The sequence below is a fragment of the Anomaloglossus baeobatrachus genome, chromosome 1, assembly GCF_048569485.1.
Source record: "Anomaloglossus baeobatrachus isolate aAnoBae1 chromosome 1, aAnoBae1.hap1, whole genome shotgun sequence".
Taxonomy (NCBI): Eukaryota; Metazoa; Chordata; class Amphibia; order Anura; family Aromobatidae; genus Anomaloglossus; species Anomaloglossus baeobatrachus.
The window spans coordinates 357,342,129-357,366,056 of record NC_134353.1 but is presented as its reverse complement, the minus strand read 5'-3'; the positions used below and the strand labels follow the sequence as shown (position 1 = coordinate 357,366,056).

Here is a 23,928-nt window from a genome sequence, read left to right as displayed (position 1 = left end):
CCAGTGCAACAGTAATAATTGCTCGTCTGTCACTTGCACTGTCTTTATCTGAACAGATCATGGTGCAGGCCTCATTTGCTGTATACAGGCATGCAGTCAATGGAGTATTGATACGGAATTTTTTTTTTTTTTTTTTTACAAAACATAAAAGTTCTTAAACCTAATTCTTGTTCCCTGTCAAATCAGGGCAATGCTGTTATTTCAGCAGCTGCCATCATACATGCTTCAACTGGATAGCCAGATTGCCTAGCCAATCACAGTAGTCGGAGCAGGGACTGCTGTAAATGGTCCCAACATCGGTAACTGTGACAGTCAGTTGTCTATGACTGCTGCCGGCTCTCACCTTGTGCATATATCAGGAATTGCCACCTTCTTATGACAGATATATCAGTCATTCGCTTTTGCTTAAAGGTAGTTTATGTCAGGTCAACTGGGGTTTCATGTTTATATTTAGTCAAATATGCATGTCAATGTATTTATTTTAAGAGATCATACTGGAAAACATAAAAAAAACAGCCCAAGTCAAAAAGAGCAAAGTACAAACAAAAGAAATCCCTCATCAAACATAAAATGTGAACAAAAAACAATTTATTTATCCCATGGAGCAAGTCCTGACTTGCCTAAAATAGCTTACTTCTGCCATCACAAAAGCAATCATTACACATATAAAAAAAACGAAAGAAAGATCTTCAACTTGAAGTATGGTGCATCCCAAAGGAATCTCTTATATCGGCTAGCCCTCTTGTTGCTGAATGAAAGGGTTAGGAATGGCCTCCATGCCATCCTGCGGGCAGATAAGAACCACTGATGTCCCTCTACAAACCACAAGTCCAAGTTGCCGCGTGTCTTCTGTTAACTTGTACTGATCATCTGGATCTGATGGAAGAAAAATGTGAAAAAAAAAGTATTAAAACCACACTTTTTTTTCTCCTGATGCACCAAGATATGCTGTAACTCTGTACAAAGATGATCACTATTCATGTCATTGTGCACTAATGGGATCAAAATCAAACTCCATCTCAGACACACACGAGGGCCACTTTTTCAGGCAGCCAATTAACCAATGTGCACACTACTGTAGACTAGGTGCATAGACGCATTCAGGCTTTTCCCGACGTACACCAATGTTGACATAGGGGACCATTCACAATATGCAAATAAAAAAAAGTGTTATTCCACCCTCTATCTGGTCTGTATATGATTACCGTATATATTCGAGTATAAGCCGCCCAGAGTATGAGTATATGATGTCATTTAAAAGCACAACTCGTCCCTAAATAAAACAAGCCCTCATATGGCTATATTGACAGAAAAATAAGTAATGACTCTTGGAAGAAGGGGAAAAAAAAACCCTGAAATTTGCCCAGGGGTGAAAGGGTTAAACGACTGGCTATATATAAGCCTATAAGCAAACCTGTGGTCATGTAATGGCCATGGTTGGTTACTCTAAACGTGCATTTATATACTTGGATTATTTTTTTTCTTATAGCTTTTGTTCAGTGGCTCAAAAATTAACATGTGACTTGCAGTATTTTGGAAATGGCATTGAATCAAGGAACACATCTGTATGAGGTGACTTGCCAGGAATAGTAGAGTGGACATTCCTGGAACAAAGCCACTGTGGGAGGAGAGAAGGCACAGTTTCTTTTACTTATACCAAGCCATTAAGGTTGGGGTCCCTTGTTTTACATGCACCCATAGACTTGTGTGGGTGAATGTGAAGGAGCCGAGATGCGCTGCCAAGTGTAACATGCCGCAAATATTTATGGGTTAAAAAAAAAAAAAGCTACCTGATAAAACATCAGAGCACTCAGCCGTGTTATATGCTCATGGGAGTGAGCCCTAAAAGGGAGTCTGTCAGTACAGAATGTTCAACTCAAGAAGGGGTGCTTGGTGGATCAAGGTGTGGCCAAACCGGCTTATTTTCCCTCCATCTCCATCTTCCCATCTTTGATTGACGGCTTTGGCTTCATAGAGCCAGAGAAGGGTGGAGATAGATAGAAGGAGAGAGATAGAAGACAAGCAGGTGGGAAGGCGCACTTAAAATGTTTGGCCACACCATGATGCACAAGCGCCTGTATTTGGTTTCAACAGTTATCTTCTGTACACACTGGAGTAGTTTTAACCCCTTCAGCCCCCGGGCGCTTTCCGTTTTTACGTTTTTGTTTTTTTTTGCTCCCCTTCTTCAGAGAGCCGTAACTTTTTTCTTTTTCCGTCAATCTTGCCATATGAGGGCTTGTTTTTTTGCGGGACGAGTTGTACTTTTAAATGAAACCATAGGTTTTACCATATAGTGTACTGGAAAACAGCAAAAAATTCCAAGTGTGGGAAAACTGCAAAAAAAAAAAAAAAAAAAAAAAAAAGTGTGATCACACAATAGTTTTTGTGATATTTTATTCACTATATGGTAAAACTGATGTGTGGGTATGATGGCTCAGGTCAGTGCAAGTTTGTAGACACCAAACATGTATAGGTTTACTTGTATCTAAGGAGTTAAAAAAAATTCACAAGCTTGTCCAATAAAAGTGGCGTACGTTTTGCGCCATTTTCCAAAACCCATAGTGTTCTCATTTTTTCGGATCTGGGGCTCAGTGATTGCGTCTCGAGCTGACGTTTCTAATGGTACCATTTTTGCGCAGATGCTACATTTTGATCACCTATTATTGCATTTTGCACAAAACTTGCGGCGACCAAAAAAACGTAATTTTGGCATTTGCTAAATGGCGTAGCAGCAAAAAAATTCAAATCAGATTAATTGATTTTATATTTTGATAGATCAGGCATTTCTGAACGCAGTGATACCAAATGTGTATTTTTTTATTTTTTTTAACTCTTTAATTTTCAATAGGGTGAAAGGGGGGGCGATTTGAACTTTTAGTTTTTTGTAAACTTTTTTTTTTTTTTTTGTTTTACTAGTCCCCCTAAGGGGACTATATGAATCAACAATCCGATCACTCTGTCCTATCTGTAGATCTCAACTACAGAGCTGAGAACTGCAGATATGCTGCTTTACTCTCAATGCCAGAAGTATGCCGCCACTGAGAGAAAGTGACTCATGTTAGCTACAGGCGTCATCACATGACCCTGTGCTACCATGGCAACCACCAGAAGTCACGTGATCACGCACGCGACTTCCGGTGGGGGCGGCGGTAAGTGAAAGTAATGGCCACACGCATATACATCTCGCTGCCAGACTTTGGCAGCAAGATGTAAGAGGTTAAAAGTTGCAGGTGGAAGCGATTCCACTTGTAACTTGAAGGCAAACATGTCAGCTGTTAAAAACAGCTGATATGTGCGTGGATCGCCGCGACCTGCCCACGGTAGGGGGCGTGGATTAACCTCACACGATCCATGACGGATATATCAGTCATGGGTCGTGAAGGGGTTAAAAGGGACTGTCTACACAGAATAACTGTTCAAATCAAGTACAAGCGCTTGTGCACCATGGCAGGGATAATCATTTATATCCACCTTTCCACCTGCTTGCTATCTCCAGCTTTCTCCTCTTCTGTGAATGACAGCTCTGGCTTTCTAGAGTTCAGAGTAGGGTGGAGATAGATAGAAAACAAGCAGGTGGCAAGAGGTTTTTAAAGGATTAGCCCCGCTATAATGCACTGAACGCCTGTACTTGGCTTGAACAGCCGTTCTGTGCTCACAGACAGGACTGTGGAGTCTGAAAAATCAAACCTCCAACTCCTCAATTTCCATGGCTCCAGATCATTCTAAGGAAAAACAAAACCTGAAGTCATGGGTATATCAAATTTGTGTGCATTTCATCAGAGCAACTCATAAAAATGATTCAGCAATGTAAATGGCCCACACATGCCTGGCAATATCTGGGCATGCTTCTTATGGTGTGAAAGACTGTAGTAGGCAGCTCCTACCAAACCTGAATCAGTGAACAAGTGAGCTCCTGGACAGGTGTGGAGCATGGAGCCAATAGATGTGCAGATACATACACTGCCTTGCGAAAGTATTCGGCCCCCTTGAATTTTTCAACCTTTTCCCACATTTCAGGCTTCAAAACATAAAGATAAAAATCTTAATGTTATGGTGAAGAAGTGAAGAATCAACAAGTGGGACACAATTGTGAAGTTGAACGAAATTTATTGCTTAAACATTTGCAAAAAATAAAACTGAAAATTGGGGCGTGCAATATTATTCAGCCCCTTTGCTTTCAGTGCAGCAAACTCACTCCAGAAGTTCATTGAGGATCTCTGAATGATGCAATGTTGTCCTAAATGACTGATGATGATAAATATAATCCACCTGTGTGTAATAAAGTCTCCGTATAAATGCACCTGCTCTGTGATAGTCTCAGTGTTCTGTTTAAAGCGCAGATAGCATCATGAAGACCAAGGAACACAACAGGCAGGTCCGTGATACTGTTGTGGAGATGTTTAAAGCCAAATTTGGTTGCAAAAAGATTTCCAAAACTTTAAAAATCCCAAGGAGCACTGTGCAAGCAATCATATTGAATTGGAAGGAGTATCATACCACTGCAAATCTACCAAGACCCGGCCGTCCATCCAAACTTTCATCTCAAACAAGGAGAAGACTGATCAGAGATGCAGCCAAGAGGCCCACGATCACTCTGGATGAACTGCAGAGATCTACAGCTGAGGTGGGAGAGTCTGTCCATAGGACAACAATTAGTCGTACACTGCACAAATCTGGCCTTTATGGAAGAGTGGCAAGAAGAAAACCATTTCTCAAAGATATCCATAAAAAGTGTCGTTTAAAGTTTGCCACAAGCCACCTGGGAGACACACCAAACATGTGGAAGGTGCTCTGGTCAGATGAAACCAAAATCAAACCTTTTGGGCACAATGCCAATCGATGTTTGGCGTAAAAGCAACACAGCTCATCACACTGAACACACCATCCCCACTGTCAAACATGGTGGTGGCAGCATCATGGTTTGGGCCTGCTTTGCTTCAGCAGAGACAGGGAAGATGGTTAAAATTGATGGGAAGATGGATAGAGCCAAATACAGGACCATTCTTGAAGAAAACCTGTTGGAGTCTGCAAAAGACCTGAGACTGGGACGGAGATTTGTCTTTGAACAAGACAATGATCCAAAACAAAGCAAAATCTACAATGGAATGGTTCACAAATAAACGTATCCATGTGTTAGAATGGCCAAGACAAAGTCCAGACCTGAATCCAATCGAGAATCTGTGGAGAGAGCTGAAAACTGTGGTTCACAAATGCTCTCCATCCAACCTCACTCAGCTCCAGCTGTTTGCAAAGGAAGAATGGGCAAGAATTTCAGTCTCTCGATGTGCAAAACTGATAGAGACATACCCCAAGCGACTTGCAGCTGTAATCGCAGCAAAAGGTGGCGCTACAAAGTATTAACTTAAAGGGGACAAATAATATTGCACGCCCCAATTTTCAGTTTATTATTTTTTTTATAAAAGTTTAAGATAAGCAATAAATTTCATTCAACGTCACAATTGTGTCCCACTTGTTGTTGATTCTTCACCATAACATTAAAATTTTTATCTTTATGTTTGAAGCCTGAAATGTGGTAAAAAAATTGAAAAATTCAAGGGAGCGAATACTTTTGCAAGGCACTAACATCACAAAGGTGCTCAGTTGGGTTCCGGTCTGGGGAACATGCCTTCACCAGGTTTTCATGCTGGTACATAGCATCACTCAAGAGAATTGCTGGCTATCATATGGGGGTTTGTGTTCCTCCAGACACTATTAATGACCCACCAGAAACCAGTCATGCTGGATGATATCTCAAGGCATCTCTATATTTAGTCACGTTTGTCAAGTGTGAACTTCTAATCTGAGAAGAGAGCATCAATAACGGATCTTCAAATTCTGGTGTTTTCTGGCAATTGCCAATCAAGTTATGGAGTGATCGCTTGTGAGCACAGATCTAAGTAAAGGATATCAGGACCCCTGTGTCATCAGCATGAAAAGCCAATGGGAAATGCCAATAAAGCAGTGTAGTGCTGGGCTGCTACTCCACAATCATAAAACAGGTCCTGATTCTGATGGATGATCTCTCATGGCCTCATATGACCTGTGTGCTGGTACCTGCTGATGCTCTTGAGAGACAGCGCAAATATTCACCATTTTTATTCAGAATCGCTTATCCTTCCTAATTAAATAGGTTACTATCCCTGATTCTAAATAGACTTTCCGTTACACTGTGATGCATCATTTTATTTTTTTTTGAGCAGTGCAGTTTGGGCACAGATTTCGCTTTTCTCTGCCAGTTTATTAAAGAAAACTGTGGTAGATCGCTTTGAAAAGTTTAATAATTTTGGAACAAAGTTGCCCAAGAATGCAGAAATGTGGTATTTTCATGCCAGCTGGAAGCAGTTCCGTCAGCTGGGAGGGACGCCAGGTGTGACTCTGCCCATCCATCAAAATCAGCAAAAGTGGCGGCGTTTCTTATGTCAGATTTTCTCTAACTTCGCCGACTGTCATGGCGCATCAGGTCCTATGCAGATAGCTGATTCTGACACTCCGTCTGAGGCCTTTCTCACACGTCCGTGTTTGTGACGTCCGTTTTCACACATACCGGAGACACGGACACACGTAAACCCATTAAAATCAATGGGTCTTCGCACACGTGTGTGTTTTCACACGCACATGTGTATGTGTGGAGCATACATGTACTCGTATGCTCCACGCGTAGACATGTCAGTTTTTCTCCGGTAGCACACTGATGTGCTCCATGTGGTGACATCACTGACACGTACAAGAGAAAACACGTGTCTGAAATAAAAATGCTTTTCTATACTCAACAGTGATTGAGAAATCAGCAGTGGTTACAAGTGTCACTTGCTTCTGACTCCCGCTCATTGCATATTCACTGTACTTCTGACCGGAAGTAGCCCCGTACACAGCAGTACGATAGACAGGTAAGTATAGAAGTTCATGCTGTCCGTGTGCTATGCAGATGTCACACGGAAAGGACACGCTGAACCCACACACATACGCACCTACACCACAGACCATGCAAAACATGTATGTTTTGCACAGATGTGTGAAAGAGGCCTGTTTCTCCGGTGTCTGGGAGCAACACAGGCAGACTCGGACGTCATCCTGCTGTGTGCTGCTGATTCATAGGCAGGCTAGCAAAACAAAATATATTATATACACACACACACACACACATACATATACTGGCTGGGTCCTTCCTCCTATGCCAGCTATAGTCTTGTCTGGTGTAGTATCCCAGACTTTCTGGCGCTTGTAAGTTCTTGATGTTTGAGGGGTTGTCAAGCTTACCCCAGTTGTCTTCTGTAGTTTCCTTTCTGCTCTTGTTTTCTCCTCAATATTGTATTGCCTTAGTCTGTCTGTCTGTCTTTGGTTTACCCTTGTCTGTCTTCTTCTGTGTTTCACATTACACTCCTGCCCCTTCCTTCCGGGACTCGGGTGTCTCCACCATTAGAAGCATCCCTGAGATTATGGTTAGGGGCCCCTATCCCTCATTATCCAGTGTCTCAATGTGACAAAATACTGCTCCAGTCCCAGTCAGCTTGCCATGCCAAAAACAAGCTTTAACAAAAGACCATCAATAGTCTAAGTAGGGACAATTTCTTTTATTTTTAATACATTTCCAATTTTTTTGCCCACTTTAAAGAAAGAAAAGAATTCTATACAAGTTATCATTGACCTTGAAAATAATCTTGACAGATTATTTTTACCACACAATGAACACCGTAAAAACAAAAACACAAATGGCAGAATCACTTTTTTTTTCATTTTTCACCATTTGAAATTTGTGAGGGAAAAAAAAAAAACAAAAAAACACATTGAAGAGGCTAAAATAAGTGAACAGTTCAAGTGTCCTTACCTCTCATATATTCTATGGTTCCATCCAATACAAGATTTAACAGAGGATCAAATCCCTTCAAGACTCCACTGGCTGTAAAAAGAAAAAAATACTTCATTAGACTAGAAGTTAAAACAGATGGAAGAAACCTGCATGGTGCAACATTTCTATTTCAAATGGAAACTGTGCAAGTCACTACTGAATAAAGCTACCGTATTTTTCGGACTATAAAGGCCCTGTGCGCACTTGCCGTTTTTTGCCGCGGATTTCCTACGGACTTACTGCATGTTTTACTGCAGAAAATGTTCATAACATCTCTGCAGTGATTCACCAGCAAATCCTATAGGGAAAAAAAAATGCTGTGGGCACTATGCGGATTTTGACAGCTGCATGTTTCCCCTAGGAAATGTGTCCCGTTTCCTCTACTACATGCTCTGTGCCCACGATCAGGACTCACTGTGTCCTGCACGCAGCGGGTCCTGACCTGCGGGGCCACGAGTCTCCTCCACAGGAGAACGCAGCTGCTCGTACCCATGATCAGGGTTCAGTACGCTGCAGTCTCTCGCGTGTCTTCTCCCTACGGTGGAAGCATGCGAATCCGCAGCAAACAACTGACATGCTGCGGTCTGGAAAGACGCACCGGCGGTCAATTTCTAGAAATCCCATCCACTATGCTTGTGCTGTACAACGCAGCGTTTGAACACAGCGAAAACTCACCACATCCAAAACACTGATTGTGGGCACACACACTTAGCAATTCCACGTGGTAACTCCTCCAACAGCACCAGTCGCCGGATAGGTGGGAAACACTACCTGGGACTTCCTTTTCTAACCTGACAAACCCTAGCATTTTCTTTTCCACTTTTAAAGAATTTGAACACTTTGGTGCAGTCTAAAATTCTGACATTTCATTGTTTATGGTGTACATTGTGTGGTACAAATAACCTGGCAATATCATTTTCCTGTAAAGTGCAATTAGAGACTGCAATCTTGTCCAGTTTTTGTATTATTTGTGTTGAAAAAAAATAAATAAATAAAAAAAACTAATAAAAAAATTTTTGGATTAACTTGTTGACATTTTCCGAAACTTAACATTTTCTATTTACGGTCAATGGAGCTGCTTGAGGGTTCATTTTTTGCATGGCGAGATGATATGTTTTTGAAGGATACCATTTTGGGATCAATATGACACTCTGATCGTTTTTTTTCAAGATTTTTTTGTGGCATCATGGCAGCAAAAAATTGTGACTCCAGCCTAAGACCAGGGCCACACGGGGCACTACTGCGATCTCCTCGCATGACACTCGGCTCACACTGGCAGGACAGCAGAACCGAGTGTCATGCAATTATCCCTGCGACTGAGGTTCAACTGTGCGAGCAGACCTCAGCTGCGGGGGGCGGGCTGGCTCTGAAGAGGGGCGGGCCAGGACTGAGGAGGGGCGGCCCGGTGCTGAGGAGGGGTGGGAGGGATTTATCGCCCTCTCTCCTCCGTAGCCGGCTATTGCCATTCTTGCACTGCACTCACTTTACACCGGTGTACCGCGAGTGCAGTGCGATTTTTCTTTCGCCCCATACACTTGAATGGGTGTGAGAGAAAGAGTCTCATTACAGTTGCAGCATGCTGCGATAGTTTTCTCGGTCCGATTAGGGTGAGAAAATAATTGCTCATGTGTGCTGACACACAGAGTAATATTAGTCCGAGTGGAATGCGATGTTTTATCGCACTCTACTCGCACCGTTTTTCTCTTCGTGTGGCTTAGGCCTAACAGTGGCATACAGAGCTCCACTCCGCTCGCGGCTGTTAGAGGCAGGTGGTGGACATTATCTGCTAGGTATGGGAAGCAGATACACCATACAACCGCTACCAACTGGCGCCGTAGATGTTCAGTAGATGTCAGTAAGGAGTTAAAGAGTAAATACTGACTTACAGGATTGCTACCTCCAATAGGTGGTACTAGAGACCCTTTTGTCTTCCTCTGTGACGAGGCTGTTTGCTTCTCATGTCTGACCTGGATATAAAATAAACAACTATTCTCTGTGTAAATTGCATTAGTAACATATGCACACAATACCTTCTCTACCGCCCTGGAATTTCACTCGAATTGTCTTGTCAATGTACTTCGAGAGGTCAAGGATACTTTCCTTTTTCTTCTTTTCTTTATCCTTACACACAAATAACAGAATATAGGATTAGAATATGAAAAGAAACATGAAAATGAATGCAGATGCTGTGGTGATGAAGAGCTTCAAGTTGTGTGACTGCATAAGGGTGGCCTGTTGGCAGACGTCTGTCCAATTACATAGTGTATATCAACTATTGACCCCTTCTGATATGACATACATGTTGGATCAGGTCAGGAGCAGCTGTATAATACAGAAAACCCTCACTTGGCACCTTCCTATGGAAAACTAATGTTGTGAATGGTACTAGTGGGTGTGCTGTATAACAAAGCTCCTGAGTCATTCTGACGTCTAACAGACACGTGTCAGGTCAGAAAAGGGTTAATGCTTGATAAACACTATGTATTGGCACAATATAAACATCTAAAAAAAAAAAAAAGAGAGAAGAGGGTTAAATGACAAGAATCAAAATGTATTGCTCTCCAATCACTGTCCAATGTCACTAGCATCAGGACTGTTCAGGGCTATGATCTTCAGAGATGCAGTTATAAAAAAATATATTTAAAAAAAAAAAAAGAAGAAACATGGGGTCTCTCCCCCCTATTTTTGATAACCAACTACGGTAAAGCAGACAGCTGGGGGCTGGCATTAGCAGGGGGGTCATGGTTTTGGGCCCTTCCCAGCCTAAACATTCTAAGCAGCAGCTGCCCCAGAACAGGCCCATCACATTAGATATGACAATTCTTGTGCTTGCACGGCTCTTCCCAATTGCCCTGGTGCACTGGCAATCGGGTAATGTTAGTTGGGGTTTTTTTGTCAACTGTGAATTGACAGCTGGCATCAAGCCCAGGGGTTAGTAATGGAGAGACGTCTATAGGACACCCCCATTATTAACCCAGCAAGTATACTATTAAAAAACCACACACACACACAATAATAGTTTATCTGAATGAAGACTCCCCCTCACTCACCAATTTATTGATTTAAAAAAATCCCCGAAAGCTTGCGAGAAATTCCAGGCCTGCCGCTGACCAGCAGCGACCTATGGAGCCTCGTTCTCAGAATATTCTCAGAATTAGGGTCCATAGGATTCGATGGGCTTCGTGACACATTACACCAATGGATTACGTCAGAACTTGAGGATTTTTTTAAATAAATTGGTGAACAAGGGAGTATGTGTGGGGGGGGGGGGGAAGAGTCTTTATCGAAATAAGAAAATAAACACACTGGGGAAAAAATTATTTAACTGTATACTTACAGAGTTAGTAATGGGGGTGTCTAATAGATGCCCCTCCATTAATAACCTCTGGGCTTGATGCCAGCTGCCATTAAACAGCCGATATAAATCCCAAAAGTATTACTCAGATTGCCACTGCACAAGGGCAATCAGGAAAAGTCAGGTAAAGTGCCAGAATTGGCGTATCTAATGTGATGCAGAGCTCTGAGGTGGCTGCATTTCTAGGCTGGGAAGGGCAAAACAATCATGGGCCTTCCCACCCTGATTACACCAGCCCCGAGCTGTCTACTTTACCTTAAAATGGCATGGGGTTCTCCCCATTTTTTTTTTTTATTCCCTATTCACATTTGTTTGCAGGGCAATTACCATGCCCTTACCTCCATTTTGCTCCCTATTTCAGCCCCCTAGCCCTTACTACGACCATTTTACGGATACCGAACCAAGCTTTTAACTTAAATCCGGCAGAAACTGGCAAACCCAAACATCCACGGGTGCACTTATCCCTAGTCATATCAAATAGATTATGAAATCTCTTATTTTCATATATGTACTATCATTTCAGAGTAATCTGCTTGCTCCCACCGGGGAATCGGGGGGGGGTAGTTTGGGGAGGGCAGCAAGGCAGCTCTCATCAGGGAATCGAGGGGGAGCTTTCATCAGGGGGTCGGAGGGGGGGGGTGGGGCAGGCAGCTCTCATCGGGGAATCGGCGGGGGGGAAGCTCTCATCAGGGAATCGGGGGGAAGGCAGCTCTCATCAGGGAATCGGGGGGGAGGCAGCTCTCATCAGGGAATCGGGGGAGGGGGGGGGGGAGACAGCTCTCATCAGGGAATCGAGGGGGGGGCAGGCAGCTCTCATCAGGGAATCGGGGGGGGGCAGGCAGCGCTCATCAGGGAATCGGGGGGGGGGAGGCAGCTCTCATCAGGGAATCGAGGGGGGGGGAGGCAGCTCTCATCAGGGAATCGAGGGGGGGGGAGGCAGCTCTCATCAGGGAATCGGGGGGGGGGAGGCAGCTCTCATCAGGGAATCGAGGGGGGGGAGGCAGCTCTCATCAGGGAATCGGGGGGGGCAGGCAGCTCTCATCAGGGAATCGGGGGGGGGAGGCAGCTCTCATCAGGGAATCGGCGGGGGGGGCAGCTCTCATCAGGGAATCGAGGGGGGGGGAGGCAGCTCTCATCAGGGAATCGAGGGGGGGGGAGGCAGCTCTCATCAGGGAATCGGGGGGGGGAGGCAGCTCTCATCAGGGAATCGGCGGGGGGGCAGCTCTCATCAGGGAATCGGGGGGGGGGGGGGGGAGGCAGCTCTCATCAGGGAATCGGGGGGGGGAGGCAGCTCTCATCAGGGAATCGGGGGGGTGGTATTTGGACAGACAACCCTCGTCAGGGACCTGTGGGGTGGGGGTCCACGCACATCAGAGAACCGAGGAGTGGCTCTGTTTCAGCTTGACTCAGCTCTCATTAGGGAACGGAAGGGGGGGCAGCACTCATCACTGAACCGAGGACGGGGGGGGACACAGCTCTAAAGAGAAGGGGGGAACCGCTCAGAGGATGGGGCACACTCCGGACGAGCAGTGACCTGACAGCTATGATCACTGACACTGCACCTGCAGCCCTATTCTAATACGCCAGTGCATGCTCTCCTCAGAGACTTTTTAAAACGTTTCCCACTCACCGCCATCTTTCCGCGCCTCTTTCCAACCCGGCCCGGAAGCTGCCACTTTAACTGCTTCCTGGGGGTTACTGTATTATCCGAAATCTAGGATCTCTCTCATTCCGTCCTCTTTCTTCGTCTCTAAACAAATATCCAATACGACTGAGATTTACTACTATGTCTAAAGCAGACAACATACTGACCATCTAATACCTAACATCGCATCAATCGAGCTCCCCCATGCGTACACTTTGGTACAGTCTGCTCACTGGCCGAATCAAACAGTAGAGGTAAAGCTTGGCAGCCATTTTGGCGTAGCCTTTACCTCAGGAATACATAAGTCTCCTTGTAAATGGCGGAACAGTTATTCTGAACCTATGAGGGGTATGTGAATAGTCACACAACGGCTTTTTCATGCACATTCCACCTAGAACACGACTGATAAGAATTGAAAAGGCGCCAAAAAGAATGAGCAAGTGAATGTCTATGTAAAAAAGACTAGTTCTGCATATGTTCAGTCTTTTTTAGTTTCTTTTAAGCGCCTCGTTACGAAAGCCGTGAAGTGGCTAAAATGAATGACATTCTTCCACTTGCTGTGGAAAAACATGAATGAAGAAGCCACTGTTAAAGACGTCCAAAAACATGGCTAGCGTTCCTCCTACCTTTTCAAGAAAGGAAAGAGGGACAAAGTATGCATCGCGCGCAGCGCGCCGCGGCAAATTTTGACCACGCCCCTAGCCACACCCCTAGCCACACCCATTTAGCAGTAAGGGTCATTCAGCAGATGCCCCGGACCGTTCATTCATATTTATAGCAGTCAGAATTGTTTTATATTTCTGTGTCACTATATGACGTTGCTTATTTGTGCCTATCAATCCGTGGTCACACGTTGCATAAATTCTGTTTTTTTGTTTCTGTCTGCACCAAACTACACAATAACAATCTTCTCTGTTTTTTCCATTTTTGCTGCATTTTTTCTGCCTTTTCTCCATTATTTAATGCGTTTTTGGTTCACATGTGAATCTGCGTTTTTAAGTGTTTTTATGTACAGAGACGCTTTTTCCTGCATTTTTTTAAGCTCCACATAGAAACCTCCAGAGAACCCCCCCCCCCCCGAAAAACGCAGAATTCAGCGGCGTCTTTTCATGGAATCACATCCACTTTACTTGGACAATTAAATACAGCAGAATAAATGTGCAAAGAAACAGCAGAAAAAAATGCAGCATTTACACTACATGTGAATATGGACTAATTGTCCAAGCAAAGTGGATGAGACGTCCTGAAATCTCCGCTCCTGGTGCGTGGAAAGACGCCGCTGAACTGTGCGGATTTGGTGTTTCTTTCTTTATAAGCTTCAGGATTCACATCAGCAACAAACATGTATCAAATAAGGGGGACAATGTATAAAAAATACCGCAAACACGCAATAATCAGAGAACATTGTTATTGCACTCGTGGCGCGGACACCTGCAGAAAAAATGCAGCATTTACGCTATGTGTGAACACGGCCTCAGTGATCCATTTTTATTAATAATAATAATAATAATAATAATAATAATTTTATTCATTTATATAGCGCTATTAATTCCATAGCACTTTACATACATTGGCAACACTGTCCCCATTGGGGCTCACAATCTAGAGTCCCTATCTGTATGTCTTTATTTATTTATTACATTTTATATGGGTTTTAATAAAGAAAAATAATAAATTGCGCCTTTTTTTTCCCGCCATTTACCGATCCCCATAAATAATCTGATCGCTGTGTTGTTCAGGTCATTACGATTACAGGGACACCAAATATGTCCATGTTATTTGCTGATTTGTAATGTTTATTATTTTATAAAAAAGTGCAATAAAATTACATTATTCTATTTTTTTTATTATTTTTAGTAACTTTATTAGAAGAAAAAAAAATCCTCTTTTCCTCTCCCTCTAGAATACAGGACATAGAGATGCTGCTCTGTACAATGTAGCTGTGTCCTGTGTAATCTGATGTGTAAGAGGCTGCATTGTAGGTTCATTTATGTGAAATCCTCCCTCTGACATCATCAATCCTAGCGGCTCAACAGCTAGTGCAGCTAGGAAAGCCAGGAGGTTGCTGGACACAAGTTTTGAATGTTGCTGGTTTGAATCCAAGGTGGTGAAGATAAAAAAAAAATTGTATTTGTATTTTTTTCCTCATTTCTTTATAGTAGTTTTATGGGAACAAATGAATCTGACTTTTTCACCAATATTGATATACAGTATTTATCTATCTATCTATCTATCTATCTATCTATCTATCTATCTCTATCCCTCTATCTATCTATCTATGATTCTATCTCTCTATCTATCTATCTATCTCTATCTCTATCTATCTATGATTCTATCTATCTATCTATGATTCTATCTATCTATGATTCTATCTATCTATCTATGATTCTATCTATCTATCTATCTATCTATCTATCTATCTATCTATCTATGATTCTATCTATCTATCTATGATTCTATCTATGATTCTATCTATCCATCTGTCTATCTATGATTCTATCTATGATTCTATATATGATTCTATCTATCTATGATTCTATCCCTCTATCTATCTATGATTCTATCTATCTATTATCTGTCGTGTATCTATATATCCCTCTATCATCCATCCAACTATCATCCATCCCTCCCTCTATCCCTCCCTCTATCTCTCCATTCATCCCTCCATTCATCCCTCCATTCATCCCTCTATCCCTCCATTCATCCCTCCATTCATCCATCCATCCCTCCTTCTATCCCTCCATTCATCCCTCCATTCATCCCTCTATCATCCATCCATCCCTCCCTCTATCCCTCCATTCATCCCTCCATTCATCCCTCCATTCATCCCTCTATCATCCATCCCTCCCTTTATCCCTCCATTCATCCTTCTATCATCCATCCATCCCTCCCTCTATCTCTCCATTCATCCCTCCATTCATCCCTCCATTCATCCCTCTATCATCCATCCATCCCTCCCTCTATCCCTCCATTCATCCCTCCATTCATCCCTCCATTCATCCCTCTATCATCCATCCCTCCCTTTATCTCTCCATTCATCCCTCCATTCATCCCTCTATCATCCATCCATCCCTCCCTCTATCTCTCCATTCATCCCTCCATTCATCCCTCTATCCCTCCATTCATCCTTCCATTCATCCCTCTATCCCTCCATTTATCCCTCCATTCATCCCTCTATCATCCATCCATCCATCCCTCCCTCTATCCCTCCATTCATCCCTCCATTCATCCCTCTATCATCCATCCATCCATCCTTCCCTCTATCCCTCCCTCTATCCCTCCATTCATCCCTCCATTCATCCCTCTATCATCCATCCCTCCCTCTATCCCTCCATTCATCCATCTATCCCTCCATTCATCCCTCCTTCTATCCCTCCATTCATCCCTCCATTCATCCCTCTATCATCCATCCATCCCTCCCTCCCTCTATCCCTCCTTTCATCCCTCTATCCCTCCATTCATCCCTCCTTCTATCCCTCCCTCTATCATCCATCCATCCCTCCCTCTATCCCTCCATTCATCCCTCCCTCTATCCCTCCATTCATCCCTCTATCATCCATCCATCCCTCCCTCTATCCCTCCATTCATCCCTCCCTCTATCCCTCCATTCATCCCTCCATTCATCCCTCTATCATCCATCCCTCCCTCTATCCCTCCATTCATCCATCTATCCCTCCATTCATCCCTCCATTCATCCCTCCTTCTATCCCTCCATTCATCCCTCTATCATCCATCCCTCCCTCTATCCCTCCATTCATCCATCTATCCCTCCATTCATCCCTCCATTCATCCCTCCTTCTATCCCTCCATTCATCCCTCTATCCCTCCCTCTATCCCTCTATCATCCATCCATCCCTCCCTCTATCCCTCCATTCATCCCTCCCTCTATCCCTCCATTCATCCCTCTATCATCCATCCATCCCTCCCTTTATCCCTCCATTCATCCCTCCCTCTATCCCTCCATTCATCCCTCCATTCATCCCTCTATCATCCATCCCTCCCTCTATCCCTCCATTCATCCATCTATCCCTCCATTCATCCCTCCATTCATCCCTCCTTCTATCCCTCCATTCATCCCTCTATCATCCATCCCTCCCTCTATCCCTCCTTTCATCCCTCTATCCCTCCCTCTATCCCTCTATCATCCATCCATCCCTCCCTCTATCCCTCCATTCATCCCTCCCTCTATCCCTTCATTCATCCCTCTATCATCCATCCATCCCTCCCTCTATCCCTCCATTCATCCATCCCTCCATCCATCTTTGCAGCTGAATAACCTGCTTCTGGTGTCTGCAGTATAGAGGTCAAGATAACAAAATCTTCCTATTGCTTTCAATACAGGCAGTAGCTCAGTGGTAAAGCTGCTGCCTTTGAAACAATGAACTCACAGCTCCACGGGTTCGAGTCCTGGCCGTCCCGAAAATCCAGAGCCGATGATAATTTAATTTAATTTATTCACTCCACTGAGGGGAGGAGCCGGGACATCAGCTGTGAGCCGCGGGAGTGCGGGACAGCCCTGATAAATCGTGCAAGTCCCGCAGAATCCGGGACGGTTGGGAGGTATGTGCTTCATTATAAATACAGGGACAATGGCGTCTAAAGCACGCCGTGTGCACATACCCCTAATGTTGTGCACACTAAGGGTGTGCTCACACTGCCTTTTTTACGAGTTTTGGGAGCAGAAACGCTCAAATTTTCCACTTCAAAAACTGATCAAAATGACTGTGCGAAGTGTGAACTCTGTGCAAGCATTGTACTTTATAGGCAAATTCTGCCTGGAATCAGCCTGAAAAAGTGCAGCAAAAAAAAGAACATACACACAGCAATGTAAAAATGGCAATGCTGTGGACATGCTCCATCTTATGTCACTACAAGTCGCATGTTCATCCCTGTCTCTAAAGTGAAAAGTAAAGAAAAAGTAAAGAACAAAAGATGGCAACGCTACCAGTGCTTTAGCAAAAAGACTGCCAACATTTTGCTGAAGTGGTGTCACCTGCAAAAACCTGGTGGCTTTGCTAACGGAAATAAGACATCATCGTACCCTTAGGTTATGTGTTCCACAGGAGAATGTAGCTGCGGATTTTTCTGCATCAAAATCCGCAGCTTTCGCGCAAAATCCGCACCTTTACAAAGGTGCGGATTTGCCGCAGAATTGCCGCAGTTTTGGTGCGGATTTTTTTTTTCCCAATATTAAAGCCAAAATTCGGATGAAAATCCGCAACAATAATTGACATGTTGCAGATTTTTCCGGATCAAAATCCGCACGAAATCCGCTGCGGAAAAATCCGCAGCGTGGGCACAGTATTTCCAAAATGCCATAGAAATGGCTGGGAAGTGCCTGAGCTGCAGATTTTCGGGAAATCTGCGGCTTTTCCCCGAAAAATCCGCGGCAAAATCCGCGCATTTTCCGCAGCGTGGGCACATAGCCTTAGAAATGTGCGTGCTTTCCGAGTTACTGAGTTATTCATGAGGAAGGTGCTTCAGGACAAAAGGCGCTTCAGGAGAAAAGGCGCTGACGTTTTTTTAATAGTTTTTGCAACATTTTTGCCACTGGCTTTGTTTTTTTTAACTTGTTCCCGACATCTGATGTCGTCATTGCTTGCACACGTCAGTGCTTGCTGGGCTTTGTGCAGCACCATCGTTTGTTTATGGTCAATGGTCAGGCTGATCGGTGTAAGGCTTGTACATGGCAACACATTAGGCCGAGGCCACACGGAGATTTGTGCGAGTGCTTGCGTGACACTTGGCACACGCTCGCAGCACAGCGGGAGCCGAGTGTCATGCGAGTGTCATGCGACTGTGGTCCAATTGTGCAGTCAGACCACAGTTGTGGAGGGGAGGGAGGGATTTATCTCCCTATCTCCTCCATTGCCGGCTGATGCGAGAATCGTACTGCTCACGCATTACACCGGTGTAGCGCGAGAGTAATGTGATGTTTCTCTCGCCCCATAGACTTGCATGGGTGCGAGTGTAACAGGATCGCATTGCACCCGCAGCATGCTGCGACTGTTTTCTCGGTCCGATTAGGGCTGACAAAATAATGTGTGCTGCCCCATAGAGTAATATTAGTCTGAGTGGAATGTGATTTTTTATCGCATTCCACTTGCACCGTTTTTCTCGCCGTGTGTCCTAGGCCTTATACCAGCAATCAGACCAATAAAAGGTAAAGTCCCAAAGAGGGACTAAGTAAAAAAAAGTAAAAAGAAAAAAAAAAAAAATCACAAAATAAAGACTGAAAAAAACATTATACCAATGTAAAAAAAAAAAAAAGTACAAATATTTGGTATCGCTGAGTCCAGAACGACCTGATCTACAAAACTGTAACACTATTTAACCTCTGAAAAGTGTAAATAAATAAATAAATAAAAATGTGTAAACAAAATAAATAAATGCTTTTTCATTATGACGCTAAAAAAAGTGAAATAAAATGTGATAAAAAAGTTGAATGTAAATAAAAATTATAGAGCTGAAACCATCATCTTGTCCCGCAAGAAACGAGCTGCCACACAGTTTATTCAGCAAAAAAACAAAAATGTTACAGCTCTCAGAATAGAGGAATGCAAAAACAATTTTGGTTTCTATAAAATAGTTTTTATTGTTTAAACATAAAAAATTATATAATTATAGTATTGCTGTAAAGCTGTTTTATCACTTATACAGTACGGTGAACGGCGGAAAAAAAAACAAAACAATTTTTGAATTGATTTTTTTTGTTCATTTTGCCTCTCAAAAATCAGAACAGAAAGCGATTAAAATCTGTTATGTGCCCGAAAATGATATAAATGAAAACTTCAACATCCTGCAAAAAACAATCCCTCACATGACTCTGACAGCAGGTATATAAAAAAATTATACCTCTCAGAATATAGTGATGCAGAAATGTTGTGTTGTTTTAGTGTGTGATATATATAAATCTGGTATCGCTGACATGGCACCAACTAAAAGAGTAAAGCCGCCTAATCACTTATTCCGCATGGTGAATGGCGTAAAAAATAAATAAATTCTTAACCTGCTGTCGATTTGTTCATTCTCCCTCCTAAACATCACAGTAAAGGGCCCGTTACACGCTACGATATATCTAACAATATGTCGTCGGGGTCACGTCGTTAGTGACGCACATTCGGCCTCGTTTGACATATCGTACCGTGTGACAGCTACGAGCGACTGTGATCGTGCAAAAATACTCAACTTATCATTGCTCGTTGACACGTCGCTCATTTTCAAAAAATCGATCGACCTTCTGCGCACCGATTGTTCATTGTTCCCGAGGCAGCACACATTGCTCCGTGTGACACCTCGGGAACGATGAACTGCAGCTTACCTGCGTCCTCCGGCAATGCGGAAGGAAGGAGGTGGGCGGGATGTTACGTGGCGGTGAGTAGCGCGATCAGCTGAGCTGTCACTGAGGTTACCGGCGGCCACCGCTGGATCCAGTGACAGCGGGTAACCTCAGTGACAGCTCAGCCGATCGCGCGGCTGTCTTCATTAGCTGCGTGGAGGTGACAGGAGCGGATGTGTCTTCTGCAGCTCCTGTCACCTCCATGCAGCAGCGCTGGAAGCGACGCTGGAGCATCCTGGATTACGCCGGACATGGAGGGCTTTTTGGGGCTGATTAAAGTGGTTAACCAGGGTATATGTTTGTGTTTTTAATTTCTAATAAAGGATTTTTTCGTGTGTGTGTGTTTATTTACTGTAATTTACAGATTAATCATGGAGGGTGTCTCATAGACGCCTGACATGATTAATCTAGGACTTATTGGCAGCTATGGGCTGCCAATAACTCCTTATTACCCCGATTTGCCAACGCACCAGGGCAAATCGGGAAGAGCCGGGTACTGTCCCAGAACTGTCGCATCTAATGTATGCGGCAATTCTGGGCGGCTGTTGGCTGATATTGTTAGGCTGGGGGGCTCCCCATAACGTGGAGCTCCCCATCCTGAGAATAGCAGCCTGCAGCCGTATGGCTTTATCTGGCTGGTTTTAAAATTGGGGGGGACCGCACGCCGTTTTTTTAAATTATTTATTTATTTCACTGCACAGTATAGACACGCCCACCGGCTGCTGTGATTGGGTGCAGTGTGACACCTGTCACTCAGCGTGGGGGCGTGTCTCACTGTAACCAATCATAGGCGCCGGTGGGCGGGGAAAGCAGGGAATACGAGATTGTTTAATGGGCGGCCGGCTTTTTCAAAACAGTAAAAGCCGCTGGAGCAGTGTGAACGCCGTGCAGCGCCGGGGATCGGGGATCGGTGAGTATATGAGAGAGGGCTGCTCAATTCAGTTACTCAGGAGTTTAGCGGTCACCGGTGGGTCCTTCACCAGTGACCGCTAATCAGGGCACGACACAGACAGAGCCGCAGCATGACCATGAAGTCGGGGGAAGTTCACCCGAGTTCATTCTGACAGTGCGGCTCTGTCTGTGTCTGCTGTCATCTGCCATTCAGCTCTGCTATATGGCTGTCTGTGTCTGCTGTCAGCGGTCATGTAGCAGAGCTGAATGGCAGTGACATAGTAAAAACGCATCCCTACACATTACACACGCTTGTCAAGTCAATAAATAAAAAAAAAAAAAGGTGCCCAATGCATACGTCACAGAACACATGATCTAAAGGATCGCACACAAAATTGATCAATTTAACATAGACTACTAACGCACGTGTGACAGCAAATGAACGACCTACGTGCAATCTCATAAGATCCCGTATGCGACCTGGGCGTGTCACGTCGCAAATGCGATTGTACAACTAATTGCAACGTGTAAAGCTGGCTTATTCCGGAGAAATTGCACAACAAACTATTTGGTCGATTTTTTTCTCCTATTAGCCTTTTTAAAAATTAAAAACTTGTCAATAAAACAACATTTTAGTGAAAAAATGTAAATATTTTGCTTCACTGCCTATTGACAAAACATTCTTTGAAACACTTGTGGGGTTAATTTGCTCACGGCACCCATAGGTAAATTCATTGAGAAGTGTAGTTTGTAACATGGCATGACTTACGGGGGAGCTCTGCTGTTCTGGCACCTCAGGGGCTCTGCCAATGTGACATGGCTCCCTCAAACCATTCCAGCAAAATCTGAACTCCAAAGTGGCACTCCTTCCATTCTGAGCTTTGCACTGTGCCTATTGGCATATTCAGAAGAAATTCAAGAACAAATTTTACCATTTGATTTCTCTTTTTAACCTTATTGAAAATTAAAACTTAGTTCCTAAGCAACATTTTATTGGAAAACAGAATAATTGTACATTTACTCAGCCCGATGTTAAATAATTCTGTAAATTGCCTGAGGGTTAAAAATGCTCACTACACTCTTAAATGATTTCTATGAGAGGTGTAGTTTCCAAATGGGGTCACTTGTTGGGGATTCTGCTGGTTAGGCCTGTCAGTGGCTCTTCATATGTGACATGGTGTCCATAATTTTTTTCCAGGCGCTTCAAAAGTTAAATGGTGCTCTTTCCCTTCTGAGCCTTGCTGTGCACCCAAACAGTAGTTTTCCACCACATATGGGGCATTGTTGTACTTAGGAGAAATCGCAGAACAAAATGTATGGTCCATTTTCTCTGGTTATCCTTGTATAACTGAAAAATGTGGGGCTGAAGTTACATTTTTAGTGTTGAAAACATATATTTTTTTTAATTTTCACGGTTCAACCTGTAGGTTGAATGTGCTCATCAAACAAACATCTAGATAAATTCATTGAGAAGTCTAGTTCACAAAAAGGGGTCTCTTGTGGGGGTTTCCACTTTATAGCCACATCAGGGGCTCTCCAAATACGACATGGTGTCTGCTATCTATTCCAGACAATGTTGCGCTCCAAAAGTCAAATGGCACTCCTTCCCTTCCAAGCCCTGCCATGTGCCCAAACAGTAGTTTTCCAACACATATGGGATATCAGTGTACTCAGGAGAAATTGCACAACAAATTGTATGGTACAACTTCTCTCATTACCCTTGTAAAAATGCAAAATGTGGGGCTAAAGTATATTCGTGGGAAAAAGTAAAATTTTCATTTTTTTCCTCCACATTGCTTTAGTTTCTGTGAAGCATCTAGAGTGTTAATACCCTTCCTGAATGTGGTTTTGAACATGTTTAGAGGTGCAGTGTTTAGAATGGTGTCACTTTTGGGTATTTTCTGTCACATAGGATCCTCAAATTTATTTCAAATGGGATGTGGTCCCTAAAAAATTTTGTTGTAAATTTTGTTGGAAAAATGAGAAATTTAAAAACTGATGGTGATGTAAAGTAGACATGTGATAAATGTTATTTATTAACGATTTTGTATGATAGAAATTTCTGGCTTTAGGGCATGAAAAATAAAAGTTTGAAAATTGGAACATTTTTAAATATTTTTCTTACATTTTTATTTTTTCATAAATAAACGCAAATCATATTAACCAAAATTTACCACTAAAATTAAGGTCATGGTGTGATGATAAACATTCGGGATCCATTGAAGTATTGCAGAGCTATAACCTCATAAAGTGACACTGGTCAGAATTGGAAAATTTGGCCTGGTCAGGAAGGCGAAAACAGGATCTGGTGCGAAAGGGTTAAAATGGTATGAAATAATGAAAAGAAAAAAAAAATAGTTTCAAAGTAAAAGCCACTTAGCTTGTGTACACAGACTGACCGCACTTATAGATGTGCACTGAGCAGTCAGTCATAGATCACTCAGTGCGCAGAGACTGCAGGGCTGGTGGCTATCCCATGCCTGTTTACACTGAAAGACTGTGGTGAAACATGCGTTCCAATAATCTTTGAGTGTAAATGCACCCTAACATTCATTTTGTGCCTTTTGGGGGTTAAACTGCAGGTTGACAGCGCACTGAGATCCCCGCTGCTGGGAGGAAATGATCCTTATTCCTCCTGGCAGTCATTGCGGAGTGGCCGATATGGCTTCGGTGACCACACAGTGCACAGTGAATGGCGGCTGTAACCACATTCCGTTGTATAGGGACTAAAGGCCGCTTTACATGCAGCGACGTCGCTAACGAGATATCGCTGGGGTCACGGAATTCGTGACGCACATCCGGCCTTGTTAGTGACGTCGTTGTGTGTGACACTTACGATCAACCGCTAACGA

The 23,928-nt window shown here is 43.5% G+C and overlaps 1 protein-coding gene across 1 annotated transcript; it reads right to left on the bottom strand.

Annotated features, from left to right (window-relative positions):
* Positions 1–571: 571 nt before the first annotated feature.
* On the bottom strand, positions 572–12,987 carry LSM7 (LSM7 homolog, U6 small nuclear RNA and mRNA degradation associated). Its single transcript, XM_075337787.1, has 4 exons — positions 12,832–12,987; positions 9,877–9,967; positions 7,826–7,897; positions 572–876 (listed from the first exon to the last, which is right to left on the bottom strand). Exons 1-4 carry the CDS (start codon positions 12,835–12,837, stop codon positions 734–736), a joined length of 312 nt encoding a protein of 103 aa, XP_075193902.1. The 5' UTR covers positions 12,838–12,987; the 3' UTR covers positions 572–733.
* Between the last annotated feature and the right edge of the window lie 10,941 nt (positions 12,988–23,928).